This window comes from Notechis scutatus, chromosome 1, assembly GCF_049901735.1.
Source record: "Notechis scutatus isolate UNSWTSFEM ecotype Mainland chromosome 1, rNotScu1.2, whole genome shotgun sequence".
Classification (NCBI taxonomy): domain Eukaryota; kingdom Metazoa; phylum Chordata; class Lepidosauria; order Squamata; family Elapidae; genus Notechis; species Notechis scutatus.
In genome coordinates this window covers 226,990,795-227,011,347 of record NC_142009.1, presented here as the reverse complement: position 1 = coordinate 227,011,347, position 20,553 = coordinate 226,990,795, and the positions used below count along the sequence as shown (strand labels likewise).

At 35.0% G+C, this 20,553-nt stretch overlaps 1 protein-coding gene across 6 annotated transcripts in view; it reads left to right on the top strand.

Annotated features, from left to right (window-relative positions):
- SPTB (spectrin beta, erythrocytic) overlaps positions 1-20,553 on the top strand; it is a 127,576-nt gene that overhangs the window by 52,475 nt on the left and 54,548 nt on the right. For all 6 annotated transcript variants that reach the window (XM_026665619.2, XM_087950448.1, XM_087950446.1 and 3 more), the window contains 8 exons: positions 4,629-4,780; positions 6,430-6,603; positions 10,139-10,230; positions 12,415-12,495; positions 13,533-13,648; positions 17,164-17,276; positions 18,324-18,511; positions 20,360-20,477. In XM_026665619.2, the coding sequence (XP_026521404.2) occupies positions 4,629-4,780; positions 6,430-6,603; positions 10,139-10,230; positions 12,415-12,495; positions 13,533-13,648; positions 17,164-17,276; positions 18,324-18,511; positions 20,360-20,477 (1,034 nt within the window). The remainder of the gene's footprint in view (positions 1-4,628; positions 4,781-6,429; positions 6,604-10,138; positions 10,231-12,414; positions 12,496-13,532; positions 13,649-17,163; positions 17,277-18,323; positions 18,512-20,359; positions 20,478-20,553) is intronic.

Below are 20,553 nucleotides of genomic sequence, written 5' to 3'. Positions count from 1 at the left end.
GATAGGAAGCTCCACTTTAATAAACCAGATCAGCTAAATGCAAAGTTAGGTAAATTCAGTGACTAGCAGAGGATGAGAGAAAGTTTCATTAGGAATGAACCTTAAAGGATAGCTAGCAAGGTATCTTCATGTCTCTTTAAGGGGGAAATACAGATTTAGGATTTAACTTTCTATCTTGGTTTGGTGATATAATTAATATAATTAAAATAGTATAATCATAAAACAATAGAATAGCAATTAATTAGAAATTAAAACTTTAAAATCTGCTTTGCTTTGCCTCACTTAGTGGAAACAGATGGAGAAGAGTAATTGAGACTGATCTAAATTCCTAATTAGATACATATGGAAGGAAATGATCCTTGATCTCAGGTCTTAGCCTATTAAAGTAATCCTGATAACAGGTCTTAGCCTGTTAAAGATCAAAAACAGGATTTAAATGGATTTAAACTAGAAGCCAATGCAGACAATAAAACACATGTAGATTTAAATTAGCCAGTTTCACTTTAAAATCTAGCAACTGTATTCTAAATTAAAGCTATATTTACAGAATATGCTTAACAAAACTTGGATTTTTAAATACTGTTTGGTATATCACAAACTGTTGGCTCAGATTGGTGTGTTTCAGAGCCTATATGATCTTCCATGACCATAGGACAAAGTCCATGAATAGTTATTGAGTATAAAAGACTGGAATTTCCTGTATTTTCTAGTTCATAGCAAAGAGGATACCAGGAATTTCTTATGTCACAAATCTGTCACTTTTCAGATGGTTTCAAACAGTGCTCTATCACCGCTAACACTTCTTTCCATCTATTGTTGCTATTTTGGTTACTTTGAATATGGCATGAGCATTTTATAAAGCTTGAGTGCTTGATAGACTGGCACATTGCAAGATGGTTCTCAGATGCAAGACTTTATTTTGACAGCTGCCTTCTCTTCAGATGGGAGAGCTAACAGGTTCATCGTTGTTTCTCTGTCTTTTATGCATGTTTCCTTCTTCCATTCCTTACTTTAAGTATGGAAGGTTTGGGACTGAATGTGGATTACAATGTTTAATTTAACATGGAATATACATGGAGGAAATGCTTCTCAAAACAGAAAAAAATCATTTGAAAATTAAAGTAAAACATTGTTTCCTACATAACAGCAAAAATATATATAAATATTTGGCCTAGAAATCCTTGAGTGAAGAATTTCTTTCAGAAAATCTCAAAAGGAGAAAAAGAGTTGTTTTGTATATTTAGCCTCAGCTAAATAGAAATTAATTTATATGGGGTTAAAACTATGGTGCTGGGTGTTTATTCCCCAAATGAAGTAAAGTGACATTTTACAAACAAACTATCCATAGACTAGAAGATTTTTCTTATAGAAATTGGTGTTTTGGGGCAATTGGAAATGGATTGGTCTCTCCCCAGCTGGATAGGATTCAACAAAAAATATTAAAATTACTCAAGGTAAATTACCAAACTCTTTTTTGTTTGAAGAACAATTTAGAATGGAAGATCAAGAGAGAGCACTTATTTTATTCACAAAGACATGGATTCTTTTCAGGAATAGACATAATTTGGATTTCAAAAGCTTGACTATTTTATTGTGGTGGAATCACCAGCAAAGGAGAACGGAAAGTAAAAAAGGCATTCTATCATGGAGTCGCTCTGTGGAAGAAATGGCAGAGCTCAAACAATTGAAGCCTATATTTGCTGATTCCTAGGGTCATGTAAGTCAGTCTAACGAGATTAATGTTAGGTGCAAGGAACCACAAAAACTTTGTGAATAGGCCCAAGCAGTTTCTTTATTATTGATCACCTCTTTTACAAGAATCTTGCCAGACTGACTGCATTCCCTTGGGTACCAGTTGATATGGGCTTCAGTTGCCTGGCGTTTGCTTTTTCCTCCCTTGGACAAACTCCAGTGCTTTTTTACTTCCCCACTTTCCTTTAGTTGGTGATTCCACTACATTTACCAAAGACTTTTTCAGGCCAAAAAATGATTTAGGAGATTTTTTTTTATCTAGTCCTTTTAGATGGAGACTAAATGAAATGTCATTACGAAGGGAAAAAAAGAAAGTATTAAACATTATGAAAAGAAATTAAAAGAATTATTAGAAAATAATTTAAATTAAGGTTATTGATTTGAGAATGGCTTGGGATGCTAATGAAACCATTATTAAAAGTTATTAAATATAACAAAATGTTGAACTTAAGAGGAAGAGGCAAGAGAAAACACAAAATATTTTGGATGAGGTCAAAAGAAAAGAAAAAGATGGAATATAAATATTTTTCAACAAATTAGAATTTCATAGCAACTGCTATCCATGTTAACAGTAAGAGAACTGGAAATAAAATTGAGTTATGTTAAACAAAGAAAATTTGAATTTGAAAACAAACCAGGGAAAGGGTTGGCATATAAATTAGAAAGAAAATGATATTAAAATTACAAGAGGGAAACATCGTATTAATGGATAGTTAAAATATATAAAACATTTTATCAATATTATTCTAATTTGTATAGAACACATAATATTACAATGGAAAAAAATAGAAGAATATATCAGAAAATGAAATTTGAGGATTACAGAACAACAAAGATAAATTGTGAATAGACTTATAATAGTAATGGAAGTTTCAGAAGCTACTAAAAAGAGAAATTGGGAAAGGTGCCTGGACCAGATGGGTTATCAAGTCTGTATTATAAGTGTTTTGAGTATGAACTCTTATAAAATCCCCTACAAAGCTTGATAAACTCTATTTTACAGAAAGGAAAGATGTGAGAGACTTGGAAAAACACTAATATTACATGAGCATCCAAAGAGGACAAGATTTCACTTTAGCAAGAAACATAGACTGATATCACTATTGAATAATGATTATGTTGTCTACAACAATTTTACCTGAAAATTATCTGAAAATAATTTTTCAAGAATTCATTCATGAAGATCAATGTGGGTTTTTAATTTAAAAGATAGATGGCAATTTTAGAACTGTGCTAGATATTTTGGAATATTTGGAACAACATAATGAAAAACAAACCATGACATTGGCAGATATGCTCAGCTACCAGAATTTTACCGTCTTGCAGAAGTGCAAATGGAAGAAAGTTGAAACTCGTTTTAAAGAATGTGATTCTCAGCTTAGGGAAAGTGAAATCAACATATAACTTACTGGTTCCCATATGCCTGTATTATGCAAATTCTGTCATGTTGGGACAACCTGATAACTTCAGTGTGGAACTCCATATCTCTTATGGAGATGATAATTGAATAATTAATTGCATAGCTTAATGATATTAAGAATAACAGAAAGAGCCCATATGAAACCAGCTTAAAAGTTAGGAAAAACTGTATTTTGATCCAATAACTTATCCTCATCTTCCAAATCCTAACTAGAATAGAATAGAATAATAGAGGTGGAAGGGACCTTGGAGGTCTTCTAGAATCTAGTCCAACCCCCTGCTTAGGCAGGAAACCCTACACCACTTCAAAAGTGATGGCATTCCTGACTTCAGTTTGAGCTGAGTATTTGGTGTTGATTATAGCTAGGAAAAAAACCATGGATCTCTCTTTTCATATATGACAACTGCGTTAAGATTACTGCATGCTCAAAAGTTTGATACTACCCTCAATAGTGGAATGGTTGGTGAAGATGTTCAAACTTGCAAAGGTGGCTAAATTTTCTTGATTTTCTTGGTTAGAGAAAAGACAGTATAAAAACCTCTTCTGGACTTTTTAGATCAAACAGAAAAAAATGCACATTACTTCTAGTTTTGATTATAAGAAAAAAATAGATAATAGAAAACAGTAAGCTTTTTGTAATCATAGAGTAAGAGATAATGTTATAATTACATTTGCTGCAAAGGAGGTCAGAATCTTCTTTCTATTTTTTATCTTTTCTCTCTGCACTTTGTCTATTTTTCTTTCCCTCTCTTTCCCTTTCTTTTCTTTATTCTATATTGTTTGTATAATTTGTATAGTTTGTTAGTTTTTCTTTTCTTTAAAACTTTCAATAACATTTATATTAAAGAATTCAGTTATTTTGCATCCCAACTTCTGCATACATGAAGAATATTTGCATCTATTCTGGCCATGTCTCATTGTTCATTAGACATCCACATATAGGGATCAATGACAGGGCAGTCAACATCACATTTGTTCAAGTTCCATAAACTCTATGTGTCCTCCAGAACACGAGAAGGAGTTATGTGGGAATATTAAGTATAGAGTTTAACAAAAACTTTTTTATAGCAAAAGGATAGCACAAAAGATTTGTAACCAACTGACACACTGTATGTATATACGATGGAAGATGTTTTTTATGTTTTTATGTTTTGTTCGTATATGTTTGTCTTAAAAAAATAAAAACTTTTTTTTTTTTAAAAAAATCTTTTTATAGCTTTCAATATCTTTTTTGATATTGCCCAGATGGCTAATCTTTTTCTGAAGTCCTAGAAATTGATTAGCATTTAAAAAAAAATACTAATATTTTTATTTTCCACTACATTTTCCACCGTTTTCCTAATTTTTCCCCTAGATAGTACACTAAAACAGGAATTTTGCTGAATTCACACAATTCTGTAAGTTTTCATATGAATTAGTGTAGTTTAAGAATGTAGGTTTTTTTTTCTAATTTCAGATGAGCGGGAAGCTGTGCAAAAGAAAACTTTTACAAAATGGGTGAACTCTCACCTGGCACGTGTAACTTGTCGCATTTCGGATCTTTATATGGACCTCAGAGATGGACGAATGCTAATTAAATTGCTGGAGGTGCTTTCTGGAGAGTTATTGGTAATGTTATTTTATTTCCCCACTTCTTATTTCCATACGTCTCTAGACTGTGTAAGGCAAGTCAATTGTCATTCTAATTCTAAAAGGAAATAACAGTATTTTGAAATATTATTACTATTAAATATTTGGGGATATAGATCTATCTATTTATCTATCGGTCTATCTATCTATCTATCTATCTATCTATCTATCTATCTATCTATCTATCTATCTCTCTATCACATTTGTATAGCTGCTCATCATGACTCCTATGTGCATATCATAGGTACATCCACAGAATGCTTTTTTCCAAAACCAACTCTGATCTATGGGTTTCAAACTGCAGTTGATATTTTCTGGCTCCACTGAAATCAGAGTAATGCTAGGGTGTTTCTTTGTAGTGCTGCTGCTCTATGGATTTGAGATTTTTTCCATTGATTAGAAATCTTGACCCTCATTGTTTTATAGCTCTTGAACAAAATTGCCACTACCCTAAACTTTCAGATACTGTGGTGTCATTCCAAGGCCATATTTAAAATGCAATACCTTGGTAACTTTGCAGCTTCTCCTTAGCAACCACCTCATTTCAAAAACAAAAAAACTATAGATAGGAGAGAGAAAAACAAAAAATATATTTTTCCTTTTATACGGGTTAGGGCTAGGAATCCTTGTGGCTCCAGGATGGTAATAGTATAGGGCGTACATAGTACCTACATATTTCTGCATTCTTCTATCAGTTAATACAATGAATATTTGTTCTCAGTTCTTCAAGTTGTTTTGAGGCCAACAGATGTAAAACAATATCATATCAGCTTCCCAGCAGCAGGGTGAATGCCAATAGGTAACAAAATTGTTGTTTCAGTATAGAGAATACATCTTCATAGCATGTGGAAGATGTGAAGCCATTTTCAGTATCTCCAAGGTCATTCTAGGGCCCTGGTTTTGAGGGGATTGGTCATAATATTTTATCAAAGTATTGTATCTTGACCAATAGACTCAGATGAGTAAACCTAGGCAGGTTACGTTTAGAATAAAAGGGTCTGTCAGATTCCTAAAGTGATACTGCCATTCAACTGGGGAAAGGGGGGGGGACCCCAAGTATATTTCTTTATTCCCACTTTTGACAACTGTTGCTTTATAACCTTTATCCTGGCACCTTAATGCCTTAACTCTAACTGTATTGCCTGAGGGAATTCAGAGTCTAAGTTGCTTTTGTTCTGCTATCACTTCTGCTCAATAAAAAGTTCCTTTTGAAATACCAAGTTTCAAAAGTTTTTACTTTCTTGAGTAAGGAGGAGAGGCAAGGCCTTACAGAGTTCTAAGAAGAGTTTCTTTCAGTCAGCTATATGTTCTAAACTTGGCTAAGTGAAAGTTGTTTTTTTATACCTTTATTTGCATTATTCATTTTCTTTTTATTCTTCTCACACATAACAAGTTTCATTTTAACTAAGAGCACAATGTGTTTTATTTTGGTTCTAAGAACAAAGTCCAATGAAATGGAAAAATATAGAAAAATTCCTAGCATTATTGCAAGAATTAGAACCTCTTCTTCAAAAGAGAGTAGATTGGGTGTGTGCTCTCAGTTTAGAGTAGGGGGTAGCTAAACATATTGATAAACATATTGATATGTTTAGTGTACTAATGTAAAGCTGCTTATCTTAATTCCCCAGCCCAAGCCTACTAAAGGTCGTATGCGAATCCACTGTTTGGAGAATGTGGACAAAGCCCTGCAATTCCTCAAGGAGCAGCGTGTGCATTTGGAAAACATGGGGTCTCATGATATCGTTGATGGCAACCATCGCTTAGTGCTGGGCCTCATCTGGACAATTATCCTGCGCTTCCAGGTGAGTCTTCCCAGAATCATTAGTAGGAAACTAGAGACAAATCTACAATAAGGAATTTTCAGATACATGCATTTGCTTGTCCACTATTGAGAGTTTATACTTCTTCCCAGTCTCACCAAAGTAAAGACTGATGAAGCTTGGGTTTCATTATCTGTTAAAGTATATGTATTAGTCCTATCATTTTTTATGCAACTGAAAAAGGCAGCCTCCCTCCCCCCCCTCAAAAAAAAAAAAAAAAGGAATAGCAGCTCTTATGACCTTAGGATGGAAAATTCTGCTGTAAGCAAGGGGCAAGGGAAGCACAAAGTGCATATTCCTGAAATCTAAGGTCTTAATACATAAAAATATGTATTTTTGTCAAAATAAATAAAAGGAGCAATCCCATCGCTGCTGAAAACCCTCTATGGATTTTTCAAATCCTAGAGAAGATTTTGGTGGAACTGTCACCACAATTATTTCAAGTATGATCTTATATACAAACATACACAATTATTGTTTGATAAAAGCTCTAGTCATGTTGGGCTTTGGGCCACAGATAAAACCAGTCAATTACTCATGTCTATTCTAACATTTGTAGAAATAAAAAAAAATACGTGCTATTTCTTTAAGAAAGGAAATCCCTTTTACTAATCTGACTAATTATATTATGAAAGGACAATGGCTTTCAAAATAAGTCAAGCATGAGAGGACAGACAAGATAGCTAAAAGGAAACAAGGTAGCAAAAAGGGGAAAAAAATATTTCCCCCCAGAGAGCAGCATCTGGTCTCTTGAAACAGCTTTGCTCATTATAGCCAATTTAAGATTTCATCCTCACAGCCTGCTAACCATAACATGAACATGCGCCAGTAACTGATTTCAGAAGACATCCATCTCCTTGTAATATTCCCTTATCCCCCCAGGTCAGAGCTAAGAAAGCTAAAGTTGTCTTTAACTACTTTCAAGTAGCATTTTCACTCTTCTCCCAGTACAATTAGTGTGGATGTAGCATGTTTAACTTACAGTGTAATTGATGATACAGCTAACAAGCTGGATCTACTGATTCCTGTTGGCCACTTGCTGCTGTAAACATATCTCTATCCTTGTGGTTATGGAGTGCTGCCCTCCATGGTCACTCTTGGCTTCTGCAGAGGCATTTACTTGAGTAAAGTTTGACCAGCATTTTCCTAAGCACAATTACTTTTCTGTATTCTGTACAGTGGTAGATTTTGTCTTCTGTACAGATGCAGATAGATAAACTCAACAAAACATCCATACAAAGTTTTTATTATTGGTTCATCAGGTATCCTCATGACTCACGTTTGTGACGAAGTTCTTCTTTAATGACCAATGCTTTGCATATCTGTCTTGTAGGTAAAAAGATGGTTATCTCCTATCCTTTTTCCCTCATCTCGTAGCGGTGGAAGTAGAATAGTTACCACGAGTCCGTGAGTTCAGCCAAGAGTGAGGAAACCTTCCCCAACCCATTGAGGGTCAATTTAGTGACCAATCAGGATTACAGATGTGGTCACGTGACATGGACTACATTTCTCAGGATACCTTAACTACATTTACCATGATGCATTCCCTTAAGGGGACAGCTCATAATTCCTAAGTAACTATCCAATTCCCATAGACTGGCTGAAAAACACACTTCCCAAGTCTATCTTACATGGGCTTCCTTTGAAAGAGAATCTTCCTTTGTCTTTAAAAGAGAACTAAATTTAAAAATAGGACTAGCACTTTCTTGAGTATTGCACAGGAGATCAATTTAAATAAGGAAAAAAGATCGAATTTCTGCCATCAGCAAATGTATTACTTTTTCTGCTGTTTCTGCCTATCAAAAAGGATTTTGTTGTGCTGTTTACTGTTTTTATAATGGTGAGAGAGGATGTTTTTTCTTATTGCTACATCATTATGCCTGTTAAGCTATTTCTGGGAATAGCTACTTTTGCTGCCAGCAGTGCCACTGTCTTCCAGCACTATTTAAATCTGGAGCTGTTGTTATTGATGGCACCTTTTTCTTTTACTCTCTGCCCCTCCTCCCCACAATTTTAAGCTGGTTGACAAGTCATATGGGGTAAGCAGGAATAGTGCCTTCAGTGTTCCTCACAGCTCTTCCATACCTGTATGGGTTAAATTAGACAACTTGAATGCAGCTATACCTGTGTTCAAAACACCAGTGGTTTTTCTTGCTGGCAGATGATATTTGTTGGGAGGGGGGATTTATTATTGAACATTTGTTGCACTAGTGGAATCTATCAATGGCTTCTCTCAGCTTGTTAGGAAGGATTGGTGGATTAAACTTTCCTGCACTACTTGAGCCCCAAGAATTTTTTCTTACTTATTTTTAATGATGCAAAGACAAAGGCAAGAAAAGTTTGCAATAAGAGTATGGCTGTAAGTCTTATGATTGCTCAGAAGAAAACCCCAAAGTTGAGTTTAACTCTTCAGAATTGCAACCACAACTATTGGAAAGTGAAATGACTGTTGGCTGACTTTCTTTCTTGTTGATATCATGCCAGTGGGTGCATTCTTTTAAATAGACACACCACACCAATGTAATTACTTTTCAGGCTTTCTTGTGCTGCACTTTGCAATATTTCTACAGCACCTGTTAATTGTTGTAAATTAATATGACAATTTATTGAGAAGTTCTTAGAAGAAAGAGTGACATAGTATTGTAAATTCCTGAACAAACTTTTTTTCATCAGAACTGCTGGACAGAATTAAAAAGCAATCTATAGTGTATACTAGTTTTAAAATAACATGGAATAAGTATTGTGGAGACTATTATTTGCAAAAAGAATTTTATTCAAGGCTACAAGGATGAGGAACATGGCCATTCTCCCACTAATACTGTATATAAACCAGAAATATTTTAGAACGAATTAGAGGACTGAGATCCTTTGTAAACACGGAAACAAAATTCGAGAAAACAAGGGATAGTTCCATGTTTAAACAACGTTGCAGATTATTTTTATATGATGCAGTTGTTTTAAGATAATCCCTACAAAAATTTGTCTTTTCCAGTGGTTGGAGGAGAAATTGATTTTTTGATAGTAAAATTATTAGTTTGATTGAAAAACAGCTGTTTGGATTTGTAAAATAAATAAGTAACTCAAATTATCATATAGTTAATTTTGTCTGTTATAGTAATCATTTAAAAGATTCAAGACTTTATCTTGAAATAGTTCCACCAAATTATAGTGAGTTTCTTCCAGATTGTAATATTTGAGGATTACAGCCATATGTGACTTGTAAAGAAATAATCTGTTTTGAGTAAAATGCATCTCAAAACAGTTCAATAGAAAACCAATCATAAACATTTACAAGGAACATTCATCAATTTGGACTGGTTATTTGGAAATGATGTAATAACGTGAAGGGAAATTAAACAAGTAATTTTTACCTTGTTTCAACCTAACTTTCTACAAATCATTTGTGATAAGATCTCTATCAGGTTATTTTTGTGAAGATCACAGCTATACAAATAAAATATGCACAAAATAAGCATTTGAAATGATAGTTGCTTTGGAATTTTTCCTTTTAATTTAGATCCAGGATATCATTGTTCAGACTCAAGAAGGCCGGGAAACCCGTTCAGCAAAGGATGCATTATTACTTTGGTGTCAAATGAAAACTACAGGGTATGATATTGCTATTGTTTTTTCTCTCTAAACACATTGTGACTTGTTGATTAAACCTATGGTATCAGCTAGGCAAATATTAAATATTAAGCAAATCTATACAGAGTGTGAAAACTGACTAGGTTTCTATTTAGTTCATGCAATGATAGTATAAAACCATTAAACAATCAAAATAAATTACAAGGACTTAGTTGTCTAGGCCCTAGGGCAAAGACAGAAAGCTGTGCTAAAGTGTTTCCTGTTGAAAATGTAAGTACTTCGTTTGGAGCCTTGTTTGATTTGCAGTGTATTTAAGGAAATTGGTTTTTGACCTTTTGTTTGAGATAGGTTGAAAATACTTAAATACTCTGCCAATATTACAGTCTTGATAAAAGTATTAGTGATGGAGAGAAAGAGAGCAAAGAATCAAAATAACTAGCATGTATAAATAACTAGCTGTTCATCTCCTGTGCATGCTGACATTCTGTTTCAGGTGGTATTGATGGAATCAACTATGTGAAATGTGATAATATTTGTAGAACTCACAGTAGAGTTCAGCATTGTCTTAAATAATTGCCACAAGAAACTACAAAAAACAATGCTTCTTCAATATGACCTTCTTCATACAAATTTAGCTTAAAAATCTGAAAATGAGACTTGGATGTTAAATCAATCCTTTTAATCATCATCTGGATGAGGGGTGGTATATTCCCCCCCCCCCCAAATATTATTCTGTGTTCAGCTTTCTCCAACCTGATGTTCCAGATAGATCAGACAGACCTATGACTCAGAGTTCCCAGTTAGCAAAAGGCTAGAGAAAGTTACTGTTTATCCTTTGCAAATTTTGGGCTGAGTGAATTCACAGAGTTGTTAAAGGAATGAACTGAAATTGTTAGAAGAGTTACATTTAGTAAATTTCAATTGTGATGGAATGTAAGCATAGGAACAGGGAAAGGATGAACAAATTGTTATGGGAGTAAAAGGTTTGGTAAACATTACTCAGTTCTGGGAAGGAAGGAAGCAAGAGAAAATCAAGAAACCCTCATCTGATTGTGTTTCGTATAATAAATAGTACAGAGAAATTTAGATAGGCTTTCAAGATTCTATTATACCCATAACAGTAACAAGCATTCCTGAAAACTCTGTGCTTCCATATCCTGACTGTGGCTTCCTGAAAGATCTGACACCCTTGGATAGTGAGCATTTGAGACATTTCTCCCATATCAGATATTGAATATGCTACTGTCAGTAACATGGCTATTAATGTAAACCAGTAAGTACTGCCACTTTGTAAAATGTACGTACCTTGCATCTTTGAAATAGTTTTTACATTCCTTCATTTTTTTTCCTGTGTGTGAGAAACTAACTTCCCACCATATTCCACAACTCCATTCTTAATGTTTTTACATTCATTCTATTGGCTCTGGAAAATGTTTGTGACTTGTAATTGCTAAAGACAAAGCTAAGGAAAAACTATTTCAATAGACTAAGAATAGGTTGAAAACCTAATGAGTTGTGATATCTCACAAACTATTTTCAGCACTAATATTATTTAACCCTTCTAAAAGGGTTATCTCATGTTAGTAATGAGAAATGAGGCATAGAAATAGTATACGTAGATATTAAACCTCTTAAAACTATGTATGGGATTTATATTGAAAGCAAGGCTTCTGTGAGGCTTATTTTGTTTCAAACATCTGCTAAACATTCACATGTAATATGTTTCTTTCAAGTCCCAAGCTTCTTCCTTTTATTGTGCAACAGTGGAAATCTATTCAACTGCTTAACTGTTTTTAACATTGTGGGCAGGGTGTTACTTTATGGAACCATGTTTCTTTTCTCTCAGTTGATAATAGTATTTTGAGATGAGCCGTTCTTTTCATTTATTCTGTTGTAAAGTAGATAAAAGTTGGATTTAGAATGGATAGAAATATCCTGTGTGCTTTAGGTAACCCAGCGTTGCCCACCTGAATTATTATTTATTCACCAAGCTAAATATCGTTCTTCCAATGGTGAAAAATCTGTACTTCTAAATACCAATTAGAAGTGGCTTGAAAATATAAGTTTAGTTGAAAGTGGCTCTTCTGTCTAGAGTAAAGAATATCCTCATGTCAAATTATACCTGATTGGATTATAATTTTGTAGCTGTTGTTTTATGACTGATATTATCTTGTTTTTGTCCCCTTTCTTTATCTTTGTAATTAGCTATCCCCATGTTAATGTCACCAACTTCACCTCCAGCTGGAAGGATGGTTTGGCTTTTAACGCTCTTATTCACAAGCACAGGTAAAGATCGTTTACAAATATTTAAGCCATTTTAATTATTTTTGCTAATAAGTCTAGGTTTGGCTAATCACCAGAATGCATATCTGCATACTTGCTATAGAGGCCTATTAGCAGGGGTGGGATTCTACCAGTTGGCACCTATTCACTAGAACAGGTTGTTAACATTCTAAGCAGTTCGGAGAACTGGTTGTTAGAATTACTGGCCTAATCCTGTAAGGAAGGCAGATAGGAAACATTCTGGTGTTGCTTACAGAAACTGCCTCTCCGTTAATCCTTAGTACATTCTTGGCAGGACTAGACTTCCTGTCTCTGAAACTTCTCTGGAGTTTTTTTTCCTCCTTTGCTGGTACTTTGCTTGTGTGGAGTGACCATTCAAAGTTACAATGGCACTGAAAAAAGTGACTTATGACCGTTTTTTCACACTTACGACTGTTGCAGCATCCCCACAGTCATGAGAGGCCAGGTGAGGAGATGCGTGCCTATATGAGTGATATTGAGTTGGCCACACCCAGCCAATAACATGACCACCAAGCCATGTCTACCCAGTCACATGACCACCAAGCCATGCCCACCAACTAAGCCACGCCCACAGAACTGGTTGTTAAAAAATTTGAATTCCACCCCTGCCTATTAGCCACCATCTGCTCCATATGAATTTTGCCTCCTTACTTCAAGGTCAGGTTCAAAACTGACCAGTATTACTTTCTCTGTTTCTGATGCTCAGAAATGAGTAGCATGGCTTATGTAGCCAAAATATCCTCACCCCAAAAATATTGGCGGACCCCAAGGTTTGAGGACTATTATACAAAACAGGGTGTGGGGAAGGAGGACCCAGTAGTCTGTATGCTGTATGATAACAGATCGACTAACTGCAGCAGAAGATTGCAGAAGATTTTGGATTAAGTAATATGCAGGCACGGCTGGAACATGGATCCAAGAGCACACCATATTCGATAATTTCATATTAATTTATCATAGAGCGGGTACCATATTGTGTTGTTTAAAATACAGTTTCCCCCCCTCCCTTTCATTTTTAGGCCTGACCTAATTGACTTTGAGAAATTGAAACATTCAAATGCCAGGCACAATTTGGAACATGCTTTCAGTGTAGCAGAGCGGCAACTTGGTATCACACAACTTCTTGATCCAGAAGGTAAGTGCACTTGGCTCAATGCCTGCCTTTTTAAATTGAGAATTGAGCTGACAGGGCAGAGTTAAGAATTATATAGAATAATGGTTGTAGAAGCTAAGCAATAGATGCATAATATTTGCTTGATTGCCTAATTGCTTCATGAAGGAATTCAGTTCAGTCTATAAACATGGATGCTTATTTGTTTCTGCAATAGTATATTCTTAAGCTGTCAGGAAAGTCTCCTATATAAGCCCTCTGAAATGAATGAGAGTGGGTCATATCATATCTCTTTGCCCACTTCACAGCTCTTTTTCAAACAGGCATTTTTTTTACAAGGCTAAAAAGCCTTTACGATCAAATCAACTCTGAGCAATGTGCAGTTTCCCAAGTCTGTAATTTGGGTTAAAAAACACAAAATAAATAACAAATAAATATAACATCTTGTGTATCTTGATAAAAGAACAAAACTAAAAACCATAAATCACAATACAACCAACTCATTGTCAAAGGAAAAGTCACAGCAACCCTGCTTCTGCATTTTTGGTGTAGTATTATTAATACTTTCAATTATTATAGTTGTCAATTATTTTTATCAGAATTGCTTTTAATTTTGCTTGATATATATTTTTTATTTATAAACTGCCTTGAATTTTTATCATAGAAAGGGAGATTCAGTATCTGAATAAATATCTCTGCTGTGCATAGTCACAAATTAACTACGTTGTATATGATATAGAATTCTTGTTGAGAAAATTCAATTCTTTCAGTTGCCTTCCATAAATACATTTCTGTAAAACATTCTATGTCATCATCTTTTCCCCTTCATTCTCTTTGCTTAACATGGAAAATACATTAATTTTTAAAAAATACCCAGTCATAGTTATTTTATTTTTGAAAATGCTTGAAAGGAAATCTGACCTACAGTATTATGAGAAGACTATCAGAGGAGTGGCCCTGATTCCTTACTGCCGGGTGTGCAACATGATGTCTGCAGACACAGCTGTATCCGCTGCTGACACTCCCACGCTTCCTTTGGCACTCAGCAGGCTCATTCCACCCCACCTGGTTTCTTTATCTTTGAAAGCTGGAAATCAGCAGAGTTCAGACTTCAAATCATGCTCTCATTCACTCCCTACATATATTTAATCTCCACCTGGGCCTAGGCGATTTTTCTAACAAAAAGAAAGAGCATGGAATAAGTCAAACCTTGATTTTTTTCTACTCAGTCTTCCATTTCTCTGAAACTAAAATAAAAACAAGAAAAGTTTCTGCATGTGAGGTAGTACCAAGGGAATCAGTTTGTTGGTGGGGTGGGGAGTGAGAGAGGAAGGGAAGAAAAGAGATGGAAGCGACTGAAAAATCCACTCAGCAGAGGAATTGAATAATATGAGAACAGAAAGGGAAGCTAAAGCTAGGAAAGCTAACAAGGGAGAGAAACAAATGAAAAGCAACCTTTGACAAGGGAACAAGTGTGTGAGTGGCAGAAGTTTGTATAATAATTAGGGTTGCAGTTCAGTATGTATGAATGAAAGCATTGGAAAGAGATTGGGATTGAAAAATGAAAAAGGTATGCTACTGTGTGTTGACAATGAAGGTTAGAGATATATATACACAGAAAAGGACATCAGAAAAACTTTGTGTGTTTGAAGAAAACTATTTTGATGATCTTCCTATGTGGGGAAATAATTTTAGTAATCTTGATTTTTTTCAAATAATGTATTTAATTTTAATTTAGGCATAATTTGTGAAAGTTGTCCAGTCCTTAACTTTGAAGTGAGCTTTCTAGTCATTAAGTCATTGTAGTTCATAAACCATGATTTGTGGTTTGATGTATTGCGTGAACTTTGCTTATTGTAGTTTATTCAGAGCAGCATGGTTAAGCATACCATGTCTTCCCACAATAATGTGACTCAATAATTTTGTGATTGTACCCATGTACTTTTTCAAAAATTCAGCTGTATTCATATACTCAAAAAGGTTGATGGTACTTCAACACTGCATGGCTGAACTTCCCAATTCAGTTTAATAGAGGGATCAAATCCAAGCTTTACTGATTTGTAGGTATAATAAAAGAGAACATTCTTGGGGTAGAAAAACTCTCAAATTGAATTTATCTACACATATAAGTAATTATCAGATTAGCAAGATAGAATGTATACCTAACAGTTAAATAGCTAATTCATGATCAGGCATACATTTTTCTAATCCTGTATTCATTGATACTTAATGCTCAAGCCTCCTGTTTAGTGTCTCAGATCAATTGTTATTGTAATGTTGGATCTATTTTCAGGTTTAAACAGGTTTTGTGAACAGTTAACACTAATCTCTGATCCAGTTTTGATGATAATCCTGTCCTCAACATTAACAACTTCTACGTTGAGTATGTGTAGATAGCTTCTGCTTCATTACTGGGGGAAAATATGGACCTCCAGCAGCTATATAACCTCAACTTATGACCACAATTGAGCCCCAAATTTCTGTTGTTAAGTAAAACAGTTGTTAAGTGAATTTTGCCACATTTTATATATATATAAATAAAATAAATAAAAATTTTACAATCTGTCTTGCCACAGTTGTTAAGTGAATCACTGCAGTTGTTAAGTTGGTAATATAGATTTTAAGTGAATCTGGTTACATGATTAACCTTGCTTGTTAGAAGGCCACAAAAGATGATCAATGAGTCCAGGACATTGCAACAACCATAAATATGAGTCAGTTGTAAAGTGTCTGAATTTTGATCATGTGGCCAGGAGGATGCTGCAATGGTCATAAGTGTGAAAAATGGTCATAAATCATTTTTCCCAGTGTTGTAACTTTGAATGATTGCTAAATGAACTGTTGTAAGTCGAGGAATATCTATAATATAGCAATAGCTCTTAGATTTCTATACCGCTTCACAGAGCTTTACAGCCCTCTCTAAGCGGTTTACAGAGTCAGCCTATTGCCTCCAACAATCTGGGTCCTCATTTTACTGACCTGGGAAGGATGGAAGGTTGAGTCAACCTTGAGCTGGTAAGAATCGAACTGTGGCAATCAGCAGTCAGCAGAAGTAGCCTGCAGTACTAACCACTGCACCGCCATGGCTCTTAGGATAATCTAGTCAACATACAATATGTAATGCTTGTATTATGCAATTTACCTACCAAGTCTGTTTAATAAGTTTGTCCCAGGATTCAGTACAGTAAAGTAGATTTCTACTTTAACTCTTTTTTTAAAAAAAATCATTGCCATAGATTCGCTATAGTTAATAATGTAATTATTTGCACTTTTTTGTTTGTTTATCAGGGACTGCTCTCTATATTTTTCTCCAATAAATAAATAATGTTGATGCTAGAAAACAAGGTTTATTAGCCTAGCTATACTCCCATGCCTTCTGTTGTTTTTGTACTTGAAATCAGCAAGATGATCCCATGGTGAACACTGTTGATTGTGTAGTTCTCTCCAAAATGGGAAACAGTTCAGATGGAATTCTTATCTGCTGTCAGGTTCTGCTTTCAAACAAATAATTTTGTCTTGGAAATCTATTTGCTATTCAGATGTTTTTACGGAGAATCCAGATGAGAAATCCATTATCACTTATGTGGTTGCTTTCTATCATTACTTTTCAAAAATGAAGGTACTTGCTGTGGAAGGAAAAAGAGTTGGAAAGGTAAGAGCACAGTCATATAACTCTTGAGCAACATAATTTTTAATATTTTAGAATTGTTTCATGACATTCATTCTGTCATCTAAACAAAGGTAGACGATAAGAAACAGTAGCAGGCTGGAAATTCATGGGTTTTTTGTAGCCCATGTCTATTTTCATGATGCACTTCCAGAATTGCATTGTTTTTTTAAACTGTATAATGTTTTTAGAAGCCTGATGAATAGTATTGCTGTGGCTATTATCAGTATAGCCCTTATTTGGAAAATTAGCTGCTTTCATTTACCGTTTTCAATCTCTGTCAGGTAAAATTATAATGCCATGGACTTAATTGTTTGTTTATTTGTATCCATCTTTATTATGTTTACAAATAACTCAGGACTTCATTGGTTCAATCTCTAAAAGCCAGTTTACATTGTAATGCTCTGGACTTTATGTATGTATGTATGTATGTATGTATGTATGTATTCATTCATTCATTCATTCATTCATTCATTCATTCATTCATTTATTTATATCATCTTTATTATTTTTACAACTAACTCAAGACTTCATTGGTTCCTATTCAGCAGTATGCAGCAGGAGGCTGAAGCAATTGAATCTGTACAGGGTTAGAATGTGAACGGCCCATAATTTGGGGAATTATAGGAAATATCTTGATTGGACTGCAGGGATACCACATAAGGAAAGTCTGCCTTATGGAATGTGTGCATATGTTTGTATATAAATTAATGTACAAATGTATGAAGTGGAGAATGGAATAGGGGCATGATCATTCTTCAACACTCAACATTTGATGCAATGCTGCCAGTATGAAAGCTGCCAAAGATTTCCTTTTAGAGCCTTACAGCTGGTGGTTCCTAATCTGACTTGACACCCTTGCGTGCCCTGCAGAATTTCTAATGTGATGAAGTCAAACATGTTGACACTGTGGAAAATTTCCATCTGCAGGATTTGGAAGTTCATAAAGGTCTTAACATATTTTCAGTAGCAGCAGCAGGTGCCAAGTGAGCCACAGTATGAGTTGTTTGGTTTTTTCCCTCCCTCCCTCAGGTAATGGACCATGCAATGGAGACTGAGAAGATGATTGATAAATACAGTGGATTGGCTTCAGACCTGCTGATGTGGATAGAACAGAAAATTACCAATCTCAACAGCCGCAAGTTTGCTAATTCTCTGGCAGGCGTGCAGCAACAGCTACAGTACTTCAGTACCTATCGCACAGTAGAAAAACCACCCAAGTAAGCACCTTCACCTGGAGGAAAGTGGTTTTTCTTTTTCTGAGAGACAGGGAAAGATTATGCCTATCTTCATTGTGACTCATTTGGCTGTGATCTGTGGCTTTCAGAAGTGTTAAATATTGGCACATCACATTGATTATGATGTAATGAATAAGAGAAGGAGAAAAAGATATCTTGCAGGCCTGCAGTCTTTTCTCTTGTTTCAAATTGAATGAATTTGGAGAATGTTGATACTAAATAAGATGCAATAAACCATCTGATTTAATATTTCAAAATAATGGAAAACGTCTCTTCCATTCCCTCCAAAGATGTTAAGTAAGAATTTGTGAACCAAATGACACCAAATATTAGTTTCTTCCAGAAAGTAAAATGAGTAGAAAGATAGAGCTTGAGAAATGGAACCTTTAGGATGTACGTACATTGCACAGAGTGCAGTCTGGTACATGCTTACATAATAGCCAACTCCATTGAATAATTTAAGAGCTAATTCTTCGTAAATATTAGTGGAATTGCCCCAAATACCCCTACATTTGTACTACCCACCTGGATTAGTAGTCGTGAGAAATTCCCAATTGTTCAAATGGAAGATGTTAGGCACACTAATGCCTGTTACTGCTTAATCCTCCCGTTTAGAGTCTCAAATCAATTGTTGCTGTGATGGTGAATCTACTTTTACAAACAGATTCTGTTAGCACTGCTTTTGACAAAAACAGTGGCAATACTCTAATCTCTGCATTTCTTTACACTGAAAAGAACACTGCCATCTAATGACTCCCCAGAGAACTGCACCCCACAAGGGAGGAAGTAGTCCTTGACTTATGATCACAATTGGGACCAGAATTTATGTTGTTAAGTTAGATGGTTGTTAAGTGAATTGTGCTTGATTTTACAACCTTTGTAAAAATCATGATTGTTAAGTGAATCACTGCAGTTGTTCAATGAATCATGAGGTTGTTAAGCAAAACCATTTCCCCCTTTGACTGCTTGTTGGAAGCTGGCTAAAAAGATCTCAAATGGTGATCCCATGACCCTAGAATGTTGCCATCATCATGCTGATTGCCAATCGCCTGAATTTTGATCATGTGATTGTGAGGTTGCTACAACAGTCTTGAGTGTGAGGACCTGTTGTAAGTTAATTTTTTTTGGTGCCATTTTAACTTTGAATAATTGCTAAACATGGCTGTAAGTTGAGGACCACCTGTATTTCTAATATAGCTAACTGAAAAGTAGGTTCCCAAAAATCCATTTGGGTTGCTAAAAGCAAAGGAAAGCAAATGTTTCCTTTTGTAACAAGAAGAAATTCCTGTGAAAAGAAGATATTGTGACAAATGCAGATTTTTCTGAATAATGCTGTTTTTCTGAGATGCCTTTTTCTGCAAATTATGAAAGGTATAGTTAGAGGCTTTCTGTGCGGCAGATTAACTATTTCAATATGGAACAAGAAGCATCATCTAATTACTGCTTATTCCCGCGTGGTAGACCTAAGCAACGCTGGATGGACACGATCAAGGCCGATCATTCCCTTTCCTACTAAAGAACTGATCAGAAATTCTGTCTGAATTTCTGTAGGTTTGGATTTCAGCCAGTGCCTCTAAAGGGATTGAATTCCAGTATTTTAAAGCTAGCTTTCTTATCTCCTTCCTTGCCATTGTATAAATTGCAATAGCCACCTTAAACACTAATTAGTCCAGTGAAAAGATACTTCATGTACACTGTACAGCATTACTTTTTAATTATTTTGTTGAGAACATGATTCAGAAAAATCTATTTCAGTGACAGGATTGCATTACATCACTTTTGGAGATCTTCTAAACTCTAAAGATGTTTTCTTACATTTGTTTGTTCTAGATTTCAAGAGAAGGGGAACTTAGAAGTTCTGCTTTTTACCATCCAGTCCAGAATGCGAGCAAACAATCAGAAAGTGTATACGCCTCATGAAGGAAAACTTGTGTCTGACATCAACAGGGTATCTAAGATAACAGCCTTTTAATACAGTCTTAATCAGTGAAGCTTTCTTCTCTTTCTTTCTTAATTCTTAGTTT